Source organism: Orcinus orca, chromosome 1 (genome assembly GCF_937001465.1).
Source record: "Orcinus orca chromosome 1, mOrcOrc1.1, whole genome shotgun sequence".
Classification (NCBI taxonomy): domain Eukaryota; kingdom Metazoa; phylum Chordata; class Mammalia; order Artiodactyla; family Delphinidae; genus Orcinus; species Orcinus orca.
Window position 1 is genome coordinate 36423346 of NC_064559.1, and position 20478 is coordinate 36443823.

A 20478-nucleotide genomic window follows, 5' to 3' on the forward strand; every position below is an offset into this window, starting at 1 on the left:
TATTCTGGACCCAAGGTAATTTAGGTTGGTCTTAAAATGGGATCAGGGTACCAGTAAAACTTTTAAAGATGTCAAAGTAAAGCATCTCTGATTGGGACTTCCTCCCTAAAGTAGCAGTCAAGACCATCACTCTTTAAAACAATCCTGAGTTGCCGATTACTTTGTGATGGGTGGTGAAGATTATGGAAGTCAGATCTCTTTGCCTTTCTGCTTGAAGCCAGGCTAAACAAGCCCCTACAGCTACAGTTCTAAGCAAGAAATGTCAGTTAGCCCTCTCCATGCCTTCTAGTCCTTTTCGGTCGTTCTTGATTCACTGGGAGGCAGATTTTCCTAACCCTTCCAATTGACCACACTTTGATCCTGTAATAGGAGACAGAACTTTGGACGCCATGCTTTCCTCTGGAGTTTAGACAGAAGAGCAGTGCTCTCTTGATTGAGAGTTCAGTAGGCTGGGTTCCAGTCCAGAACATGGGCCTGAAGGAAGAGGAGAGATGTGCAAAGGAGGCATTGCAGAAGTAGCCAGGAGGTACAGGCTGCTTTTCTCAGGGCTGCTGAGGAATGTATAGGTGACTGGGAGTAGAGTACCCACCCTGGAGAAATGTACAACCTAGGGGAGAGAAAGTTCTCAAAAGTAACTAATAAAAGCTTAAGCGTTTCTGTTTCATTTCTTTCTGCTCTGATCTTTATGATTTCTTTTCTTCTACTGACATTGGGTTTTCTTTGTTCTTCTTTCTCTAGTTGTTTTAAGTGTAGGGTTAGATTGTTTATTTGAGATTTTTCTTGTTTCTTGAGGTGAGATTGTATTGCTATAAACTTCCCTCTTACAACTGCTTTTGCTGCGTCCCATAGGTTTTGGGTCGTCATGTTTTCATAGCAAAGATTAATAAAACTAAAAGCTGGTTCTTTGAGAAGATAAACAAAATTGATAAACCCTTAGCCAGACTCTTCAAGAAAAAAAGGGAGAGGACGCAAATCAATAAAATTAGAAATGAAAAAGGAGAAATCGCAACTGACACTGCAGAAATACAAAGGATCAGAAGAGACTACTACAAACAACTATATGCCAATAAACTGGACAACCATGAAGAAATGGACAAATTCTTGGAAAGGTACAACTTTCCAAGACTGAACCAGGAAGAATTAGAAAATATAAACAGACCTATCACAAGTAATGGAATTGAAACCATAATTTAAAATCTTCCAACAAACAAAAGTCCAGGATCAGATGGCTTCACAGGAGAATTCTATCAAACATTTAGAGAAGAGCTAACTCCAATCCTTCTCAAACTCTTCCAAAAAATTGCAGAGGGAGAAACACCCCCAAATTCATTCTACGAAGCCACCATCACCCTGATACCAAAACCAGAAAAAGATAACACACACAAAAAGATTGAAGACCAATATCACTGATGAACAGAGATGGAAAAATCCTGCACAGAATACTAACAAACAGAATCCAAAAGCACATTAAAAGGATCATACACCATGATCAAGTGGGATTTATCCCAGGGATGCAAGGATTCTTCAATATATGCAAATCAATCAATGTGATACACCACATTAGCAAATTAAGAAATAAAAACCACATGATCATCTCAATAGATGCAGAAAAAGCTTTTGACAAAATTCAACACCGATTCATGGTAAAAACTCTCCAGAAAATGGGCATAGAGAGAACCTACCTCAACATAATAAAGGCCATATATGACAAAACCACAGCAAGCATCATACTCAGTGGTGAAAAACTGAAAGCATTTCCACTAAGATCAGGAACAAGACAAGGATGTCCACTCTCACCACATTTATTCAACATAGTTTTAGAAGTCCGAGCCACAGCAATCAGAGAAGAAAAAGAAATACAAATTGGAAAAAAAAAGTAAAACTGTCACTGTTTGCCGATGACACGACATTATACGTAGAAAATCCTAAAGATGCCACCAGAAAACTACTAGAACTAATCAATGAATTTGGTAAGGTTGCAGGATACAAAATTAATGCACAAAAAACTCTGGCATTCCTATACACCAACAACGAAAAATCAGAAAGAGAAATTAAGGAAACACTCCCATTTACCATTGCAACAAAAAGAATAAAATACCTAGGAATGAACCTGCCTAAGGAGGTGAAAGACTTGTACTCAGAAAACTATAAAACACTGATGAAAGAAATTAAAGATGACCTAAACAGATGGAGAAATATACCATGTTCTCGGATTGGAAGAATCAATATTGTGAAAATGACTCTACTACCCAAAGCAATATACAGATTCAATGCAATCCCTATCAAACTACCAATGGCATTCTTCACAGAATTAGAACAAAAAATTTTACAATTCATATGGAAACACAAAAGACCCTGAATAGCCAAAGCAATCTTGAGAAAGAAAAACGGAGTTGGAGGAATCAGGCTCCCCAACTTCAAACTATACCACAAAGCTACAGTAGGCAAGACAGTATGGTACTGGCACAAAAACAGAAATATAGATCAATGGTACAAGATAGAATGCCCAGAGATAAACCCACATACATATGGGCACCTAATTTATGACAAAGGAGGCAAGAACATACAATGGAGAAAAGACAGCCTCTTCAATAAGTGGTGCTGGAAAAACTGGACAGCTACATGTAAAAGAATGAAATTAGAACACTCCCTAACACCGTACACAAAAATAAACTCCAAATGGATTAAAGACTTAAATGTAAGACCAGACACTATAAAACTCTTAGAGGAAAACGTAGGAAAAACACTCTTGGACATAAACCATAGAGAGATCTTTTTCCACCCACCTCCTAGAGTAAAACAAAAACAAATGGGACTTAATTAAAATTAAAAGCTTTTGTACAGCAAAGGAAACCATAAATAAGACAAAAAGACAACCCTCAGAATGGGAGAAAATATTTGCAAATGAAACATCAGACAAAGCATTAATCTCCAAAATACACAAAGAGCTCATGGAGCTCAATATCAAAAAAACAAACAATGCAGTTAAAAAATGGGCAGAGGACCTAAATAGACATTTCACCAAGGAAGACGTACAGGTGGCCAAGAGGCACATGAAAAGATGCTCAACATCACTAATTATTAGAGAAATGCAAATCAAAACTACTATGAGGTATCACCTCACACTGGTCAGAATGGCCATTATCAAAAAATCTACGAACAATAAATGCTGGAGAGGGTGTGGTGAAAAGGGAACCCTCCTGCACTGTTGGTGGGAATGTAAATTGATACAGCCACTATGGAGAACAGTATGGAGGTTCCTTAAAAAACTAAAAATAGAACTACCATATGACCCCACAATCCCACTACTGGGCATATACCCTGAGAAAACCATAATTCAAAAAGAGACATGTACCACAATGTTCAATGCAGCACTATTTACAATAACCAGGACATGGAAGCAACCTAAGTGCTCATCGACAGATGAATGGATAAAGAAGATGTGGCACATATATACAATGGAATATTACTCAGCCATAAAAAGAGAAAGTTATTTGTAGAGGGGTGGATGGACTTCGAGTCTGTCATACAGAGTGAAGTAAGTCAGAAAAAGAGAAGCAAATACCATATGCTAACACATATATATGGAATCTAAAAAAGAAGAAAAAAAAATGGTACTGATGAACCTAGCTGCAGGGCAGGAATAAAGAGATAGACATTGAAAATGGACTTGAGGACATGGGGTGAGAGGGCGAAGCTGGGGCGAAGTGAGAGTAGCATCACATATATACACTATCAAATGTAAAATAGATAGCTGGTGGGAAGCAGCAGCATAGCACAGGGAGATCAGCTCAGCGCTTTGCGATGACCTAGAGGGGTGGGATAGGGAGGGTGGGAGGGAGGCTCAAGAGAGAGGGGATATGGGGACATGTGTATGCGAATGGCTGATTCACTTTGTTGTGCAACATCAACTAACACAGTACTGTGAAGCAATTATACTCCAATAAATACCTATTAAAAACAAAATTAAAAAAAGCCTAAGCATAACAAGCAGAGAGAAAGATGGATTGGAAACAATGGGGACTGAAAGCAAGGAATCTAGTTAGCCAGTTACTGGAATATTCTAGGTGAAAGAAAACTAGGGCAGTGGCAGGGGAGATGGAAAGGAGAGGAGGATACAGGAGGCCTTGCTGAGACAGAAGCAGCAAGAACTGCCAACCAGTTGAATGTGGCATGTGAGGAAAGGGAAGAATAAAAGGACGAATCTCCTAATACAGCATTGGGAGAGACCTTAAAAATCAGCTAGATCAAGTCTGAAAACCAAACTTGGAATAGCTTCTTCAACAAAGCCGTACACACATGCCCAGTGTATGTGGGATACAATGTGTTTTTCTCTCTCCCTTTCTGTTTTCAGGAGTACGGCACACACCAGGGTCGGATAACAGAAGATTCCACAACTGTTCCGTGCAGGGATTCAGGGGTATTGCTGCAGGGCCAGCTTTATGGGTGTGTGACCCATGTGGTCCCACAGGGACCTGTGCCTAGGGGGCCCCATGTTTGGCTTAATGCTCTTCTGTTGCTCCCTTGGAATTCTTCCTAATTTCTGAACAAGGAGCCCTGCATTTTCATTTTGCACTGGGTCCTGCAGACTATGTGGCTGGTCCTGGGCCTGTGGCAGCTGCTGCTGGGAAGAGAGGCAGAGGTGAGGGTTCGATAACCCAGTCCGTCTACAGGCTCTGAAATGCGAGGGCAGCCAGGGTTGAGATGAGCGTGGATGAGAAGGGTGCGGATCATAAGAGTCGCAGCCTATCTCGCAGGCTTGCTGTGAATGTTAAATGAGCAGATGTATGTAGAGGGCTCGGAACAGCGTCTGGCACGTAGTGATTGCTATGTGCATGTCTAGTGTTAGTATAATTCCCTCCCTGCATGGATTCCTCCCTTGACAGCCCCAGGTTGATTATTCACAGGGTCACAGTTAACTTCTCATCTTTACATTGTGAGCCTGGCATTCACCATCCAGCCCTAGGCTTATGACTGTCTTTTGGGGAAAAAAAATCCAACAATAATAAATATCACAATAAATAAACATGTGATCTCACATCCTCTCATCCTTAGTGTAGCTAAATAGTGCTTCAGGCTTCGTCTGTCTGTGTGAGATGTGTGTCTGTGTGTGTCTTTGTGTCTGAGAGGAAGCTTTTTTTTTTAAAAATCTTAACTCAATTAATTAGGGGTTCTCTCTGGTGGTTTAATTTTTTTCTTTACCTGCGTTTTTTGTTCATATAGAAAAGACCCTTGAACCACCTGCTTCCTCCCTCCCTCCACTTGTCCTCAAATCCCCAAGGGGAGGGCAGGATCTAAAGGAAGGACTATGTCACTATTGTCATCATGATAATGGCCCCCTCCCCCACTTCCCTCCACTCCCATCTGAGTCCCCAGAGCCTGTAAAGTGCTCAACCTTTGTCCTTAAAGTACAGCTCCTTTTACTGGCGGTAAAAAATTAAAATACTGGCCCGACACCTCTATTCTGTGAACAGTTGTCCTGATCAAAGTCTGGAAGCTCTTCCCCCTGCCCTCTCCTAATCTTAGATGGTCCCAACCCATTCCCAGGAAGACGGAGCTCTCTCTTAACTATCCTGGGTTTCAAGTCTATAGAGGACTGCATATTTTTTCCTTAGCAGAAATAGTTGTGGTTTTTCCTAACAGCTTTGCAAGTTCCCCATAAAGCTGGAAATTCCCTTCCTGGTCACAGCTTATAATGGATGCACAAGAAGCCTGGTCTGGTCCTATCTTTCCTACTGTGTGACTCTAGGAAGTCAGCTTAAAGTCTCTGGGCCTCAGATTACAGGGATTTCCTAGATTAGGATGGATTGAAGGCTGAAAAGGAAAGGATTTATTTTTGGAGGGCCCTGGGAGAAGGGATTTACAAACATCTCTGTGGTGAGAATAGCCAGTTGGGGAACTACCAACACACTTAGATTCCTCTTCTTGAAAAAAAAATGAGTTTAATAATTTCCACTGCTAATTCCTATCCCTTACCCTCACCTCCATGCCTGCCTCCACCCTCAGCAGTTGACTGATAGAGTAGATAAGCTGTACTCTCCCCCCTCCCACTTATACACACGCTTCTGGGAGGCCTTAGATAAATAGGAGGCAGAGGCAAGCCTGAGGAACTATTATTATCATTTTGATGATGATTATGCTTTCAGCATGAGAAACAGGAAGTGAAACTGACTAAAATGCCCAATGATAAATGTCTAGCCCCATCTTCTCAGCCAGACCTAAAGGCGAAGAAGCCGGCCGAAGAAAACTGGGGTCCCATCACAGGCTCTATCAACCTCCTGTGTGTGTGTGTGTGTGTGTGTGTGTGTGTGTGTGTTACAAGGAGTGTCTTTAAATAACTAGTTTCCAGGACTTGTGATCTTTCTACCTTATTCTAATGCCCATGCTTCCTCTTTCATGTGATACCCTCAGGGTCCTTCCTTACTACTTCCTTCCCCATTTCCTAGAGAGAGCTTCCAAAGGCTGTCAGATGTTAAAGGACACGTCCAGTGATTAATTGGCTCCTCTACACACACCTTATCTGCTGGGGCCAGGTCTGAGCCTGTTTTGTCTCCACCGCAGACATTCCCTGAGCCAGAGGCCTTTCTTCTCTCTCCCTTCAGGGGAGCTATGTTTTCTCTTCTGTCCTGGCTGCCCGACACTCCCCATCTGCCCGGCTGATTATCCACATCCTTTGTCTTTCTCAGGAATCGATTATGGATAAACGGTAGTCAGAAAACGGCATGGGGCCATGTAATTACCCCACGTTGACATTTCCATTCGCAGCACCAGGGCCCCTGGAAACGCTGAAAAACAGTAGAAATGACCTGATTTTCAGACTGCCTTGTTAGCTCAACTTCCCAGGGAGAAAAGAGCAGACAGCTGTGTGGGAAGTAAATGGAGCAAGCTGGTGTTTTGGAAATACCCCCGCATTTGGACAATGTTCTGAAAAATGCAGAGGGAACAGAAGAGAAAAGGCTTCAGGACAAGGAGCAGGGAGAGGAAGAGAGAGTAGGATGCTCAGCTCCTGTTCTCCTCCCAACACTTTTAGTGGCTTTTGGACCAAGATCTTGATCCAGAGGAATAGATGATTGGAATTTTGGTTTGGGAAAAAATAACCACCTTAGTTGCATTGCCATTTTTTCCAAGCCTAGAACAGGGTCCAGTGGAGCGCATCCAGGGTTGGCATGGGGGTGAGGTCACAGCAGGGTAACTGATGGGAGAAGAAACTCTAGGATAGAGCCTTATGCCCCAGGCTGTCTATCTTTGGTGGCCTCTGCTCCCTGCTCAGGAAAGCATGGTGCCTAAGAAGACAGGGTTGGGTCCCAGCTTCCTGCCTTCAAATCCCCACTCCAGTCCTTACTTTAAGTCACTTAAACACACTGGGCCTCAATTTCCTCATCTGGGTCCCCGAAAGGATATTAGTAACACCTGCCTTGTAGGGTTGTTCTGGGGATTGAGTAACACATGGTGAGCATTTAGACCCATGTCAGGAACATAGGAAGTGCTTGATCCATTGGCGTGATTATTATGACTTTTGCCTTTCCCTGAGTGCCAGCCACCATCTTCCATTCCATCTGCCCAGCAAAAATAAGCGTCCTATTCTGTGGCAGGCGCTGGACAGTCACTAGGGATGGATAAGAAGTTTGCAGGAGGCTTCACTGCCTGCCAGTTCTCTGTTCTTTCTTAACACAGTGCGGAGCGCACAACAGGTAGTGTCATCTTGACGCCAGTCTTCCTGGTTCCTTGCCCCTGGTCCTTGACGGTTCACCTTCATTTGCTTCTTCTGCTGCCCTGCTCTTTCTTTTCCCAGCTCTGTAGAAGATGGCCCCAGGTGTCCCAGCCCAGGCCATGCTGGAGTCCCACCAGGCCCTTCCCTGACTCATCCTGGTGAGGAAGCCCGCTAATTTTCCCACTCAGCACGTCTCCCTTTCCAGGCCCTGGGTTCCCCACACACTCCCTGAGGAAGCTGGAGGAGGGCCGCTTGGCTCTGTAATCACCACACTTCTTGGTGGTAAACAAGAACCAGATTCCTGGGGAGTGACGCAGGCAGGAGCTCAGTGGCCGGGGCAGCTGCGATCACACCGAGAGTTGAAGAAACACCTCTGCTTGGGCCCTGACCCAGGGGAAGGCTGCCCACACACCCCTCTTTGCTACCCTTCCTATTGACAGGGGCTTTTGCACCAGATGGCTCTGCAGACACAAGGGGGGCAGCCAGTGGGCCCAGATTCAGAGGCCTCCCCCACAGAACTGGGGAGCATAGCCCCACCTCTCCTCTTCCAGGATTGGTCTCACCCTCTTCCCTGATCTATACCCAGCTACCACCCCAGGCCATCATCGCTCACTTCCTATCCCTCCCCTCACCAATGCTGGGAGAAGCCTCAGACTCCGGAGGATGCCCTGATCCCAGGAAGCACAGAGTAAAGGCTACACTGCAGGCTGGCATGGCCATGAGCTATCCAAGCCTTTTGACTTTGGGTAACATGGATGATCTAGGGCTTCCCTCTTGACAGTGTGACTTTGGAGTTTAGGATCTGGTGTCCTGGGATTTAGGCCAAACACAGTCCATGCTAGTTCTTAAGCAAAAAGCTGGACTGGCTCAAATACCTCTGGAAGGATGCACGAGAAAATCGGGCAGAGAACTGGGTGGCTGGGAGAGAGCTGTTTACTATATGTCCTTTGGGGCTTTTGCATTGTGTACCATGTTCACATACTAAAGCAGGGGTCCCCAACCCCCAGGCCACGGACTGATACTGTTCCATGGCCTGTTAGGAACCGGCTTGCACAGCAGGAAGTGAGCGGTGGCAAGCAAGCAAAGCTTCATCTGTATTTAGAGCTGCCCCCATCGCTCGCGTTACTGCCTGAGCTCCACCTCCTGTCAGCATTATGGTGTGTTGTATAATTATTTCATTATATATTAGAATGTAATAACAATAGAAATAAAGTGCACAATAAATGTAATGAGCTTGAATCACCCCGAAACCATCCCCCCTCCCACCGGTCTGTGGAAAAATTGGCTTCCATGAAACCAGTTCCTGGTACCAAAAAGTTTGGGGACTGCTGTATTAAAGGTTCAGAGAGAGAGAGAGAGAGATGGAATATTCTGTAATTTTGTAAATCTTCTACCTGTTGAATATAGGGAAGAGTCCTTTGTCTCGCTCCTCCAAGGCAGAAGGGACAGTGAGGCAGCTGCATTGGGGAGGCCTCATCTGGGTCCAACTTCAGGCTTAGAAGGGGCTGTCAGAGGCAGGTGGCTGCTTGGGGAGATTTTCCAAGTGTCTGAATGAATTGGAATCTTGCACTAAAAGGTGACACGTTGCTGAGTGCAGTGATCCAGGAGGAAGGAGGGGGGACCTGTGACCCTCTAGGCCTGGAAGGCCACTCTCCCATCTCATGGACAGTTAAGCCCCTCCGTACCAGAGAGGTCGACATGGGCGGGTCGTTCGGCCACCTTTGCACTGGGACCCAACACCAGGGGGCTGCCCTGAACCAGCACCCCAGGGGCCCAGTGTCCTTTCTGGTAGATGCCAGAAACTGCCTCCAATTTCCAGGTAATGTGTATTAGTCTTAGTACATTTGTTTCTTTATTTTATTTTTTAAAATATTTATTTATTTATTTTTGGCTGTGTTGGGTCTTTGCTGTTGCGCGCAGGCTTTCTCTAGTTGTGGCGCGCAGGTTTTCTCTAGTTGCGGTGAGTGGGGGCTCTTCTTCGTTGCGGTGCACGGGCTTCTCATTGCAGTGGCTTCTTTTGTTGCGGAGCACGGGTTATAGGCGCTTGGGCTTCTGTAGTTGCAGCACGCGGGCTCAGTAGTTGTGGCGCACGGGCTTAGTTGCTCTGCAGCATGTGAGATCTTCCCGGACCAGGGCTCAAACCCATGTCCCCTGCATATTGGCAGGCGGATTCTTAACCACAGGGGAGTCCCCATTTTTTTCTTTAAAAACATTTCTTTCTTTTTTGTTCTAAGTTCTTGCATTTATATCATGTGTTGAAGTTTGCACAGCACTTTCACATAGTATTACCAATGGCTCCCTGTTGCCCAAAGTCCAAAGCCTTAGTGGAATGTCTAGCCCTTAAATCTGCTTTTCGCCCCACATCTTGACACTCTCCCCTGCACACCCTGCATTCCAGCCTGTGCTGACCACCTGCTGCTCCTAAACAGGCTGTGCAATTTCTCGTCTCCCTTTGCTCCATTGTTTAGTGTTACCCCTTTCTCCTCCTCTGCCTGGAGAATTCTTTTCTTTTTTTTTTTTTTTTTGCGGTACGCGGGCCTCTCACTGTTGTGGCCTCTCCCGTTGCGGAGCACAGGCTCCGGATGTGCGGGCTCAGCGGCCATGGCTCATGGGCCCAGCCTCTCCGCGGCATGTGGGATCTTCCCGGACCGGGGCACGAACCCATGTCCCCTGCATCGGCAGGCGGACTCTCAACCACTGCGCCACCTGGGAAGCCCTGCCTGGAGAATTCTTGCCCATTCAGATCCCTAGGTCAAATGTCATTTCTTTGGTGAGAACTTTCTAGATGACTTTTTCCTGTTTGTGAGCCCTGAAGACCCAAACTTAAACCCTCTCAAGGCCACACCCATTAGGACGGCTATTACCAAAAACAACCCCCAAAAAACCTAGAAAATAACAAGTGTTAGCTAAGTGGAGAAATTGGAACTCTTATGCATTGCTGATGGGAATGTAAAATGATGCAGCTGCTATGGAAATTAACATGGCAGTTCTTAAAGAATTTCACATAAAATTAGCATAGGATGCAGCAATTCAACTTCTGGGTATATACCTAAAAGAATTGTAAGCAGGGACTCAAACAGATATTTGTACATCCATGTTCATAGCATCATTATTCACAATAGCCAAAGGGTGAAAGCAAACCAAGTGTCCATCAAGAGGGATGAGTGAATAAATAAAAGGTGGTATATATATATATATATATATATATATATATATATATATATATACACACACACATTGGTACAGCCTTAAAAAAAAGAAGGAAATTCTGACGCATGCTACAACGTGAATGAACCTTAAATACATTATGCTAAGTATAACAAGCCAGTCATAAAAAGACAAATACTGTATGATTTCACTTATATGAGTTTCCTAGAGTAGTCAAATCCATAGAGACAGGAAGTGGAATGGTGGTTGCCAGGGGCTGGGAGAAGGATGGGAGTGGGGAGTTATTATTTAATGAGTTCAGAGAACTAATTTAGGAAGATGAAAAGTTCTGGATACGGATGGTGGTGATGGCTGCACAACGTGAGTGTACTTAATGCCTCTGAACTAGTTAATAGTTAAAATGATACATTTTATGTTATGTGTATACATAAATGTCACCATTTACATATATATGTAAATATATATATATGTAACTTCTCAAGGCACTCAAGGTCCATCAGGGTCCTCTGAGCATTCCTATGCCCAGTACAATACTTGACCTGAACTGGTGCTCAGTAAATGTTTGTGGATATGAAAGGGGGTGCAAAGTTGATGGTGGGGGTCAGGTGCAGGTACCAGGCTGGCCCACATGCCAACTTCTCTCTTCCAGCACATCCAATTTTCCCCTGCACCTACTGCTCCAGTGAAGGGAGGGTTCTAGACATCTATCCAAAGCTGTGGGGAGACCCCTGGCCAGCATCAATGAGCGAGCTTCCAGGAATGAGAGGGACTTGCCCGCAACATGTACTATATAGGTCACACAAAAGGAAGAACTTCCTTTCATGATATAGTGAGACACCGGAAGTTCTGAGAGCCTAAAGCTTTGAAGGTCACACACCTACTTGTCTACATGTAGGTGTGGTCTTTTGAGAAAGTTGACAGATCAGGTGGTCTTCATAGGTCCTTTTCATCTCTACAATATTACAGTTTTCATAACCTAAAGAGAAACATGGGGGAAAAAGTTAGCTCCTACCTCTGTCATTTAATGAGCAAAACCAAAACAAAATGTGGGTTATGCCACATGTACCTCATATATTTAAGTCATTTCTCAAAAGCTTATACATCCTAGGATCCTAAATTCATTACTGCTTAAATGGCTTTATTCATTGCCTTTAACTCTCTGTCTTGGAGGAAGAGTCTTTGGAATTTGAGTAAGATGCAGGTTGCAGACTGTTTCCTTCTCCTGAGCCAAATGCAACTTACAGGAGCATTTAGGAACATGGACTTTGACATGAGCGGAAACAGCATGAGTTTTGAATTCCAGCTCTTCTGCTCTAGTGTGATGACTTTGGCCGGGTATTTAACCTTTCTGAGCCACAGTGCTTTCAATGATTGGAATAGCAGAAATAATACTAAGTACAGCCTGTCGAAAGGATTGAAAGAGATGACTGGTATGAATGTACCTGCTGCATAATAACTGCTCCACAGAGGCCAATCAGTATGTGTCAGTAACAGCTCAAAACTTGGCATGGGAATATTAATCTAGGGAATATTATCTCCCCCTTCATTATACAAAAAGAATGCAGAGGTGCAGTTATTATAGTAGTAAGTGGTAGAGGTGGGATTTGAACCCAGGACTTGATTCCGCCATGTTCCGCTGCCTCAAAATTATGGTCTCACGGGAAGCTGTTTATTCTTATACACTTAGGAAATCGCTACCCAGTCCCCCCCCCCCATCTCTTCCTACCTTTCCTACCTTCCCACTCCCATTTACTCATCTTAAGTGAGGGATGGAAAAAAATTCCAGGGGTCAGCAGGTTACCAGACAAAGACCAATGACCCTTTGGGTTGACACACCCTGATTGTGTTCCTGGATGGCAAATCCCCTTTACCTTTCTCCCTTCCCCATTTCACTATCCAGGCTGAATGCTCATCTGAATTGCAATGGACATGCCAGATACAGGCTAGACTGGAGGGGCAAAGCTTTTAATATGGGACAACAGTCTTGGGCTATCTTGACTATGATGGAATATTTACCCCTTTCCTCTCCATTTCCCAGACTAAGGCCAGAATTTACAGTTAGGCAACCTGTAGTCTTAATTAGTCCCGTTTTCTGTCCCTTTGGACCAGGTCATGTCTGTCGATGTGCTGAGGCTAAGTTTCTGTTCCCCCTTAGGTACTTCCTTCTTTCTCTTTCCCTCTGCTCCGGCTGCTCCCTGCTGTGGCATTAAACAGTCAAAGGATGGGGTGCAGATAAGGGCATTGGGGTGGAGGAGCAGAGCATTTCTTCCCCTCTGAGATGTCCTCACATAGGGCATTGCCCACAATATTTACTTTGGGTAAAATTTCTTTCTGTGGATCAGTCCCTAGCACTTTCAGAGATTTCAGAAATTTTGTGATGAATAATTCTTATATATCTGTCATTTTTGCTTTGGAGAATTTCTCAATCTCTCAAAGAAAAACTAGCCTATAAGATGAAGACTATCTCTCCCTGGCCTCAAGTCATTTTCCTTTCCAAGAGTGAGCTTTCAGTGAAGAGAGCTTTTCCTGTGAATCGTGCTGCCTTCGGCAGTAGTTTGTGTGCCCCAGCAATAGATACAAAGCCCACTTTATCTGTGTGCATATATCTATCCAACAGCTTGCGGATGATCGTATTTCATCAAGAGCGTGTTATCTGAAAATTTGCAGGAAATTCACCTCCATAGATTTTCACCCTTTGTCATCCATTCATAATGCCATATCACAGCAAAATAGGAAATTTTTACTCTCTGATGGTGGAAGGCAGGACGGGGGAAGGCTTGAGAAGAGATATTGCCATGGATTCACAAGTAATCCTATCATATAACACAGTCATGCAAATTAACACAGACCTATACTCTGTAACAGATTAGGTCAAGATTGAAGGAAATTGAGGTGTGGGAGATTTAAAGTTTATCTAAAATGGAAAGTATAGGCCATACCTTTTTAGGTCATTCCTGCCCAGAAATGGCAAGATACCATATTTTGGACATCAAGAAGGATATGTGGGTGTATGTCTGCTTAGGATTTAGAGTGGGGGCCATGAAAATGGACTTTGGGTCAGAAAGACCTGGGTTCTGTGCTTTGCTAACTATGTACCCCTAGGAAAGTTATTCAATTTCTCTAGGACTAAGTTTCCTCATTTTTAAAATAGATAAATGAGGATAACAGTACGTATCTCATAGGGTTGTATAACAGTTAGAATGGGATTTGGATGTGAGTGATAGAAAACTTAGAACATCAGTTGCTGTAATAAGAAGGACATTTATTTCTATTTCATATAAAGGCTGGGTAAGTTGTTTAGGGCTGATACGTTGGATCCAGGCTCCATCTTCTATGCATACTCCATGGATAGAAGGACATAGACTCTTTCTATCCTTTTGCTGTGTCATCCTCAACCTGTGGTCTCCAAATTCATGATTCAAGATGGCTGCTCAAGCTCCAGCCATTACATAAAAAAAAAAAAATTATTTATTGACTGCATTGGGCCTTAGTTGCTGCACGTGGGCTTTTCGCTGCAGTGCTCGGGATTCTCTCTAGTTGTGGTGCGCGAGGGCTCCAGAACTCGGGCTCAGTAGTTGTGGCGCGTGGGCTTAGTAATGCCCTGCGGCATGTGGGATCTTAGTTCCCCAACCAGGGACTGAACTGGCGTCCCCTACATCGCAAGATGGATTCTTAACCACTGGACCACCAGGGAAGTTCCTCCAGCCATTACATTTTTATTCCGGCCACCAGGAAGGAGAAAAGAGGACGAGAAGGAGGAGGACTTACCTCTTTTCTCAACAGCTTCCATTTACAAGTCATGAACACAGACAGTTGTAATGGAGGCTGGGAAATGTAGTTTTTATTCCGGGCAGTCATGTGCTTAGCTAAATACTGAAGATTATTTACTATCAAAGAGGGGGAAATGGATACTGGCGGAAACAGCCCGCAATCTCTACCACAGACCCTCATGAGATTTAAATGAGACAATGGCAGGCTGAGCACAGTGTTGGGTATAGAGTAAGCACTCAATAATCGCCATCATTATCATCATCGTCACCGTCATCATGAGGAGGTGGCGAATACTCTGAAACTATGACAAGACATTTCCTTATTTTAACCTCATCTTTCTGATAAAGTCACCCATATCCACCTCCCTTTTTTTTTTTTTTTTTTTTTTTTTTGCGGTACGCGGGCCTCTCACTGTTGTGGCCTCTCCCGTTGCGGAGCACAGGCTCCGGACGCGCGGGCTCAGCGGCCATGGCTCACGGGCCCAGCCGCTCCGCGGCACGTGGGATCTTCCCGGACCGGGGCACGAACCCGTGTCCCCTGCATCGGCAGGCGGACTCTCAACCACTGCGCCACCAGGGAACCCTATCCACCTCCCTTTTAAGACACTATGAGCTTCACCTTTTATGAAGGTCAGACACCTTTATGTGTCCTTATGAAATAAAACTACATAAAAGGAAAGGAAAGGACTAATGAACCTAGGATTCAAGATAATGTTTATGTTGGCCAGAGAAAACAGAGGTGGGTTGGGGATGAATGAAGGAACCACCTAGTTAGATGTATGCTACTGTCAAAGTGCTAGTTTTCATTTTGGGTAGTGGATTCACAGGTGCCTACTGCATTATTAAAAATAACGAAGGACTTTCCTGGTGGTCCAGTGGTTAGGACTTGGCACTTTCATTGCCATGGCCTGGGTTCTATCCCTGGTCAGGGAACTAACATCCCTGCAAGGCGCAGCCAAAAAACCTGCCCAAAAACAAAACAAAACAAAACAACCAAACTAATAGCTAATTAAATAAAAGCAGAGATGGACCAATGACTCAATGATGAGGAGGATTATAATTAACCAAATTCTATGTACCTGAGGTCTTTCAATTGTCTTTGTGTGTACAGTATTCATGGCATATGTGTTTGCATGTCAATAGTAGACAAAAATAGTACTTTCTATTTGCATAGACTTTTAACTTTTGAAGTGCTTCTACATATCCATAAAAATTGTTTAAGTAGTTCATTACAGATGGTTGAGAGCTTGGTATTATACAAATAGGACTTTGGACTTCCATGTCCTAAGGAAAAATATTTTATTTTATGCTTACAATAGCTCTACAAGGGAGGCAGGACAGATGTTAACATCACTGTTGGACAGATGAGAAAGAGGGAACTGAGAGGGCGCGGGACTTGCATGAGGTTACATAGTTAGTTAGGACTGGAATGGAACTTAAGACTCTGGATCTCTTGCCCATCTTAGGTTCTTCCTTTAGCCCATCTCACTCCCCAGTTATTATCCATCCATTAGACATTTATTTCATGTCTGTTACATGCCAGGCACATTGCACTTATGTCTTTGTGTTGATATATGTATATGTTTTCTGGGTGCTGTGTGTGCAGCTTCTGTAATCTCTATGTACTGAGTCCTTGTGTGCCCCCTGGGCCTAACTGGTCCTTGTAATTCCAGAAGGAAGCCCCAGCTGTGGTTTCAGTTGTCTAGTTATTCCTAGGTCACTGGGCTGCAGCATCTCCCCAGAGTCCCAGCTAGATAAGAAGGCAGCTTTGATATCAGGGGCAGATCCCCATGCAGTGGGCACGGAGCAGAGGAGCAAGCCAGCAATGCCTCAGTCATTATAAGATTTACTATTTCATGATCATTTCTAGCTTTTGGGGAGTTCTCATGAACACTACCTCATTTAATTCTCACTCAGCCCTGATATTCAATTTTATTATTTTTCTCCTTGTTTCAGATACAAAGAGGAGAGACTTGAACTCAGGTCATTTGTCTCTAAATTCTATTCTCTTTCCACTGTGCCTTCTGTCTCTGAAAGGGCAAAAAGAGCTTATCCTCTTTCTAGCCGTGTGGAGGGAAGCAGGTGAAAACTCACTACCAGGCAGTAGGAAGCCACTGGTGACCTTCTGCAGAGGAAAAGAGACCAACTCTCAGCCCTGCACAGCCCCAGCCCAGCTGAGATGAGAAGCAAGGAGCAGGTGCTTCCACCTCCCCATCCCTGCGTCCTTCTCTCAGTCCTTGGGCTTCTCCCTTGTGCGCCTAAGGGAAGTGATAGTAGTGCTGCAGGACGGGTGAGGTGTTTTCCAATCTCTGTGGCCGTAGGCTGTCTTTTTATCTTTGAGGAGTCAGAGGAATGGGGAACTGTCTAACTTATCCACCCTCTAGCATGAGAGGAGAGCTTCCACCACCTGCTATTGCAGAGGAGAATCCCTCTGCCCTCACCTCCCAGACTTGTGTCAGTGCCACTCTCTTGATGCTGTCTGCTTGTACCTTTCTTCTCCTCCACAGATCAACACCATCCACCACTGCAGGCCTGAGCACGGCACCTTGCACAAAGTCAAGGTGTACACTAAATTAACTGTGCTCAGAAAGAGCGAGTATTTGTGTTAGGGGACTCATATTTCTCCTTGGTCCATGGAGTGGGCCCTGGAGTGAGTCCCAGGAAGGGACTCTGCTAAGAGGGTAACTTCTACCTTTCAGGCTACCCTTCACTCCATGCTTGCCTGGGCTCGGTCCCCAGGGCACCTCTCCTTAGGATGTTCCCTCCTCTGCTTCTCCCTGAGCTAGGTCTCCCTGTACAAGGGGGCTCTAGAGTGTTGGGGGAACGTGTTAGGGGCCACGTGTGGCCACAGGTAAAGTCACATTCTCTAATTCGGCCTTATCAGTAATTAAGCTGAGGTTTTGTCTTCACCTCAGGCTCCTTGTCTTATTTCTGAGCTGTTTTACTAGTCAGAGTGGGGAGGAGGTCAGCAGGAATTTATTTCATGATCATCCCCCAAAGCCCATCAGAATATGTATCAACACCCTCTGGCAGCTTAAATTTAGGGCCTCCCCAATCTCCTCCCCTGATCTGGGCTATGCTTAGGTCCAGCTAGATCCTTAGTATCTTCCTCAGAGACAGGGGGCTAAATTGGACTAGAACTTGGCTTCTTCAAAAATACCCATTTCTTATGGCTGTAGGTTTAGGGCCTAACTTTTCCACATTGGAAATCAGGACCTATTCCCCAGACGTTCCCTTTTTGGTACATTGTCTCAGGGAATTCTCTCCACACCCTATTCTTCCCACTGGGAGAGGTGCACCGAATTTGTGAGAAAAGAAATGCAAAACTCAGAGGAAAGTGTTCAAGTTAAAATATTCCATATTTGCCTCACCCTATTCCGAGAATGAGTGGCCTCTGTAATTCCAGGTCACCCCGGAGGTCTCATCTGGCGCATACTTGCTAGTCATCCCCCGCCTTCGAAATACACCCTCAGCTGCTGCTCTCTAAAAGAGCCAGACAATTGGAGAAAAGTGGATTATCTATCTGATTATGCAGCTACTTTCATACGCCTCCCCTTTCCCTTTGCGTGGCCCTGATTATTTAAGAACTAAGATTTGTCGGTCCCCGCTCCTTGTCCCCAGCCCCAGTCCCCAGCTTTGGCCCTTCACGCTCCGGAAGCCTCGCGTCCTCCCCTTTAAGGCCAGCCCCTCCCCCACGCCCACGCCTCCCCAGCTCCGTCCCGCCTCCCCAAGCCCTGCCCCCTCCGACCCTCCCCTTTAAGGACCGGCCCCGGACGCAGACAAGGCTGTGACGCGGCCGCCGGCCCTCGGGCTGGGTACTTTGTCGCGCGGCCGCTTCCCCCCCGGCCGGGGCCCCTCCGTCCCGCGTTCCACCGAGCGCCTGGCCCCCGGGGGGAGGGTGGGAGGGAGGGAGCAGGGCCGGTGGGCGCCAGCGGCGCACAGCGGGACCCACGGAGCCCCGCGACCCGCCGAGCCTGGAGCCGGGCCGGGGCGGGGAAGCCGGCTCCAGCCCGGACCAAACTTCGCAGCCGGGCTCGGGGTGGCGGGGAACCCGTCCGGAGCCGGAGGAGGGGCCCGCCGCGGGCCCTCCCGCCGCTGCTCTCGCGCCTACGGGCACCATGCTGTCCAACTCCGGTGCTGTTCCCCAGCCCGCCGCCGCCGCCGCCACCGCACCATGCTGTCCAACGCCGGCGATGTTCCCCAACCCGCCGCCGCCGCCGCCGCAGCCCCCCGCCCCGGCCCAACCTCACCCCCCGGCCCAGCCGCCGCCGCAGCCCCCGCAGCAGTTCCCCCAGTTCCACGTCAAGTCGAGCCTGCAGATCAAGAAGAACGCCATCATCGACGACTACAAGGTCACCACCCAGGTCCTGGGACTGGGCATCAACGGGAAAGTTTTGCAGATCTTCAACAAGAGGACCCAGGAGAAATTCGCCCTAAAAGTAGGTTTGGGGCCCGAGGGAGGGGAGGACGGGCGGATGGGGTCTCCCGGGGACACCCCTGACACTCCGCAGCGGCCTAAGCTCTCGGTGGCTCAGCGTGGTCGCGCCGACGCTTTCCTCGGTCTGGCGTCGGAGCCGCGGAGGAGTGGCCGCGGCGGGGCTGCCCGTCCCGCGCGCGTGAGGGGTGCCAAGTGCGCGGCAGGGGGCAGGGGGCAGCGGGAAGGTCAGGTCCCGGCGGACCACACAGCCGAGACCGAGTTTCCGGTCACCTCCGGGTGTGAGTGGCGGGGACTCGAGAGGACTCGTGAGGACCCTGCCATTTTGGGTTTGAGCGGCATCCAGCCGAGTCGCAACGGTTGGCTTCGGGACCACTTCTGCTAATTTTCCCCCTAGTCTCATGGAAGTGATTTTCGGGGGTTGTGGTTCCCTATCCTCTCCTCCCTTCTTTCTTTCTGTGGGCACAAAAGGCCCATTACTCATTGAGCTGGTTGGTCGGTTGGTTTGGAGAAGTCGTATCTCAGAGGTTTATTTAGCCTCGCTCCTTATTTGGGAGCCGGAATGTGTGATTTCACTTCCCTGGGCCTTGCGAGTGCGGCTGTGCTGCCTTGGGGCGCGCCGGCCGGGGAGGTGCAAGGCTGGAGATTCCGCTGGGACACCGACACCCCCCCATCCCCACCGCGACCGCCCCGGGCGCGGGGGAGGGTTTGTTTTGATCCGAGAGCGTGCCCCCTCCTACCTTCAGTGTCTGTGAGGCTCCAGATGGGAGGCCAGCAGGCTCCTTCGCGGTGTCTGCTGTTCCCATAGCTCCATTGATCATTGTAAACCGGGTCCGTAAACCACGCCTTGGCCCAGTGCTGATCCCGCAAATCGGAGATGGCCACTTGAGTCCTGGACAAGGGCGATTGGTGGACAGAGGAGGGAGCGTTTTCCTAGAGCTGGGGAAAACCAACCTCTTTCTTTCTTTCTTTTTCTTTTCTTTTTTAAGGGGATCTGGTAGGGGGGAGAATGGGGATTTCAGTGAGAGTATCTACTTCGGAAGTTAAACAGAATGGACTTGGAGGTCTGATGAGTCGCCAGTGCAGTGTGAGCCAATGTTCAGGGTCATGAAGAAGGTTTTCCCCAAAGAGGGGTTTCAGATCAAACCACATCTCTAAAGGTGACCCAAAACGCCTTTTTCCCCTGGGGTGTCTTAATGATTGGAGGAGGAGTAAAATACTTCCTGTGTTATATTTTCTTTTCCCCCTCAATCCCTGTGGCTAGCTGTGTTTCAGCTATTCATACAAAACTCAGATATGTGTTATGGGTGGAAATGTTGGAATATATAATTAGATAGAATAAGACCCTGGTACTTGGGGGTTGTAGAAGACAAACATGTTCAACTTAACAGATT

General features: G+C 46.5%; 1 protein-coding gene and 1 long non-coding RNA gene across 2 annotated transcripts in view; one reads left to right on the forward strand and one right to left on the reverse strand.

The window, feature by feature from the left end:
- Nucleotides 1–9567: 9567 nt before the first annotated feature.
- Nucleotides 9568–19947, reverse strand: LOC117197695 (uncharacterized). The gene is made up of 3 exons (XR_004478498.2): nucleotides 19825–19947; nucleotides 18021–18132; nucleotides 9568–11855 (listed from the first exon to the last, which is right to left on the reverse strand). It is a non-coding gene; the product is annotated as an uncharacterized LOC117197695 (long non-coding RNA).
- The window catches only part of MAPKAPK2 (MAPK activated protein kinase 2), a 44125-nt gene continuing 42203 nt past the window's right edge, over nucleotides 18557–20478 (forward strand). Inside the window, exon 1 of the mRNA XM_004282422.4 lies at nucleotides 18557–19088. Coding sequence (XP_004282470.2) covers nucleotides 18768–19088 — 321 coding nt within the window. The 5' untranslated portion in view covers nucleotides 18557–18767. The remainder of the gene's footprint in view (nucleotides 19089–20478) is intronic.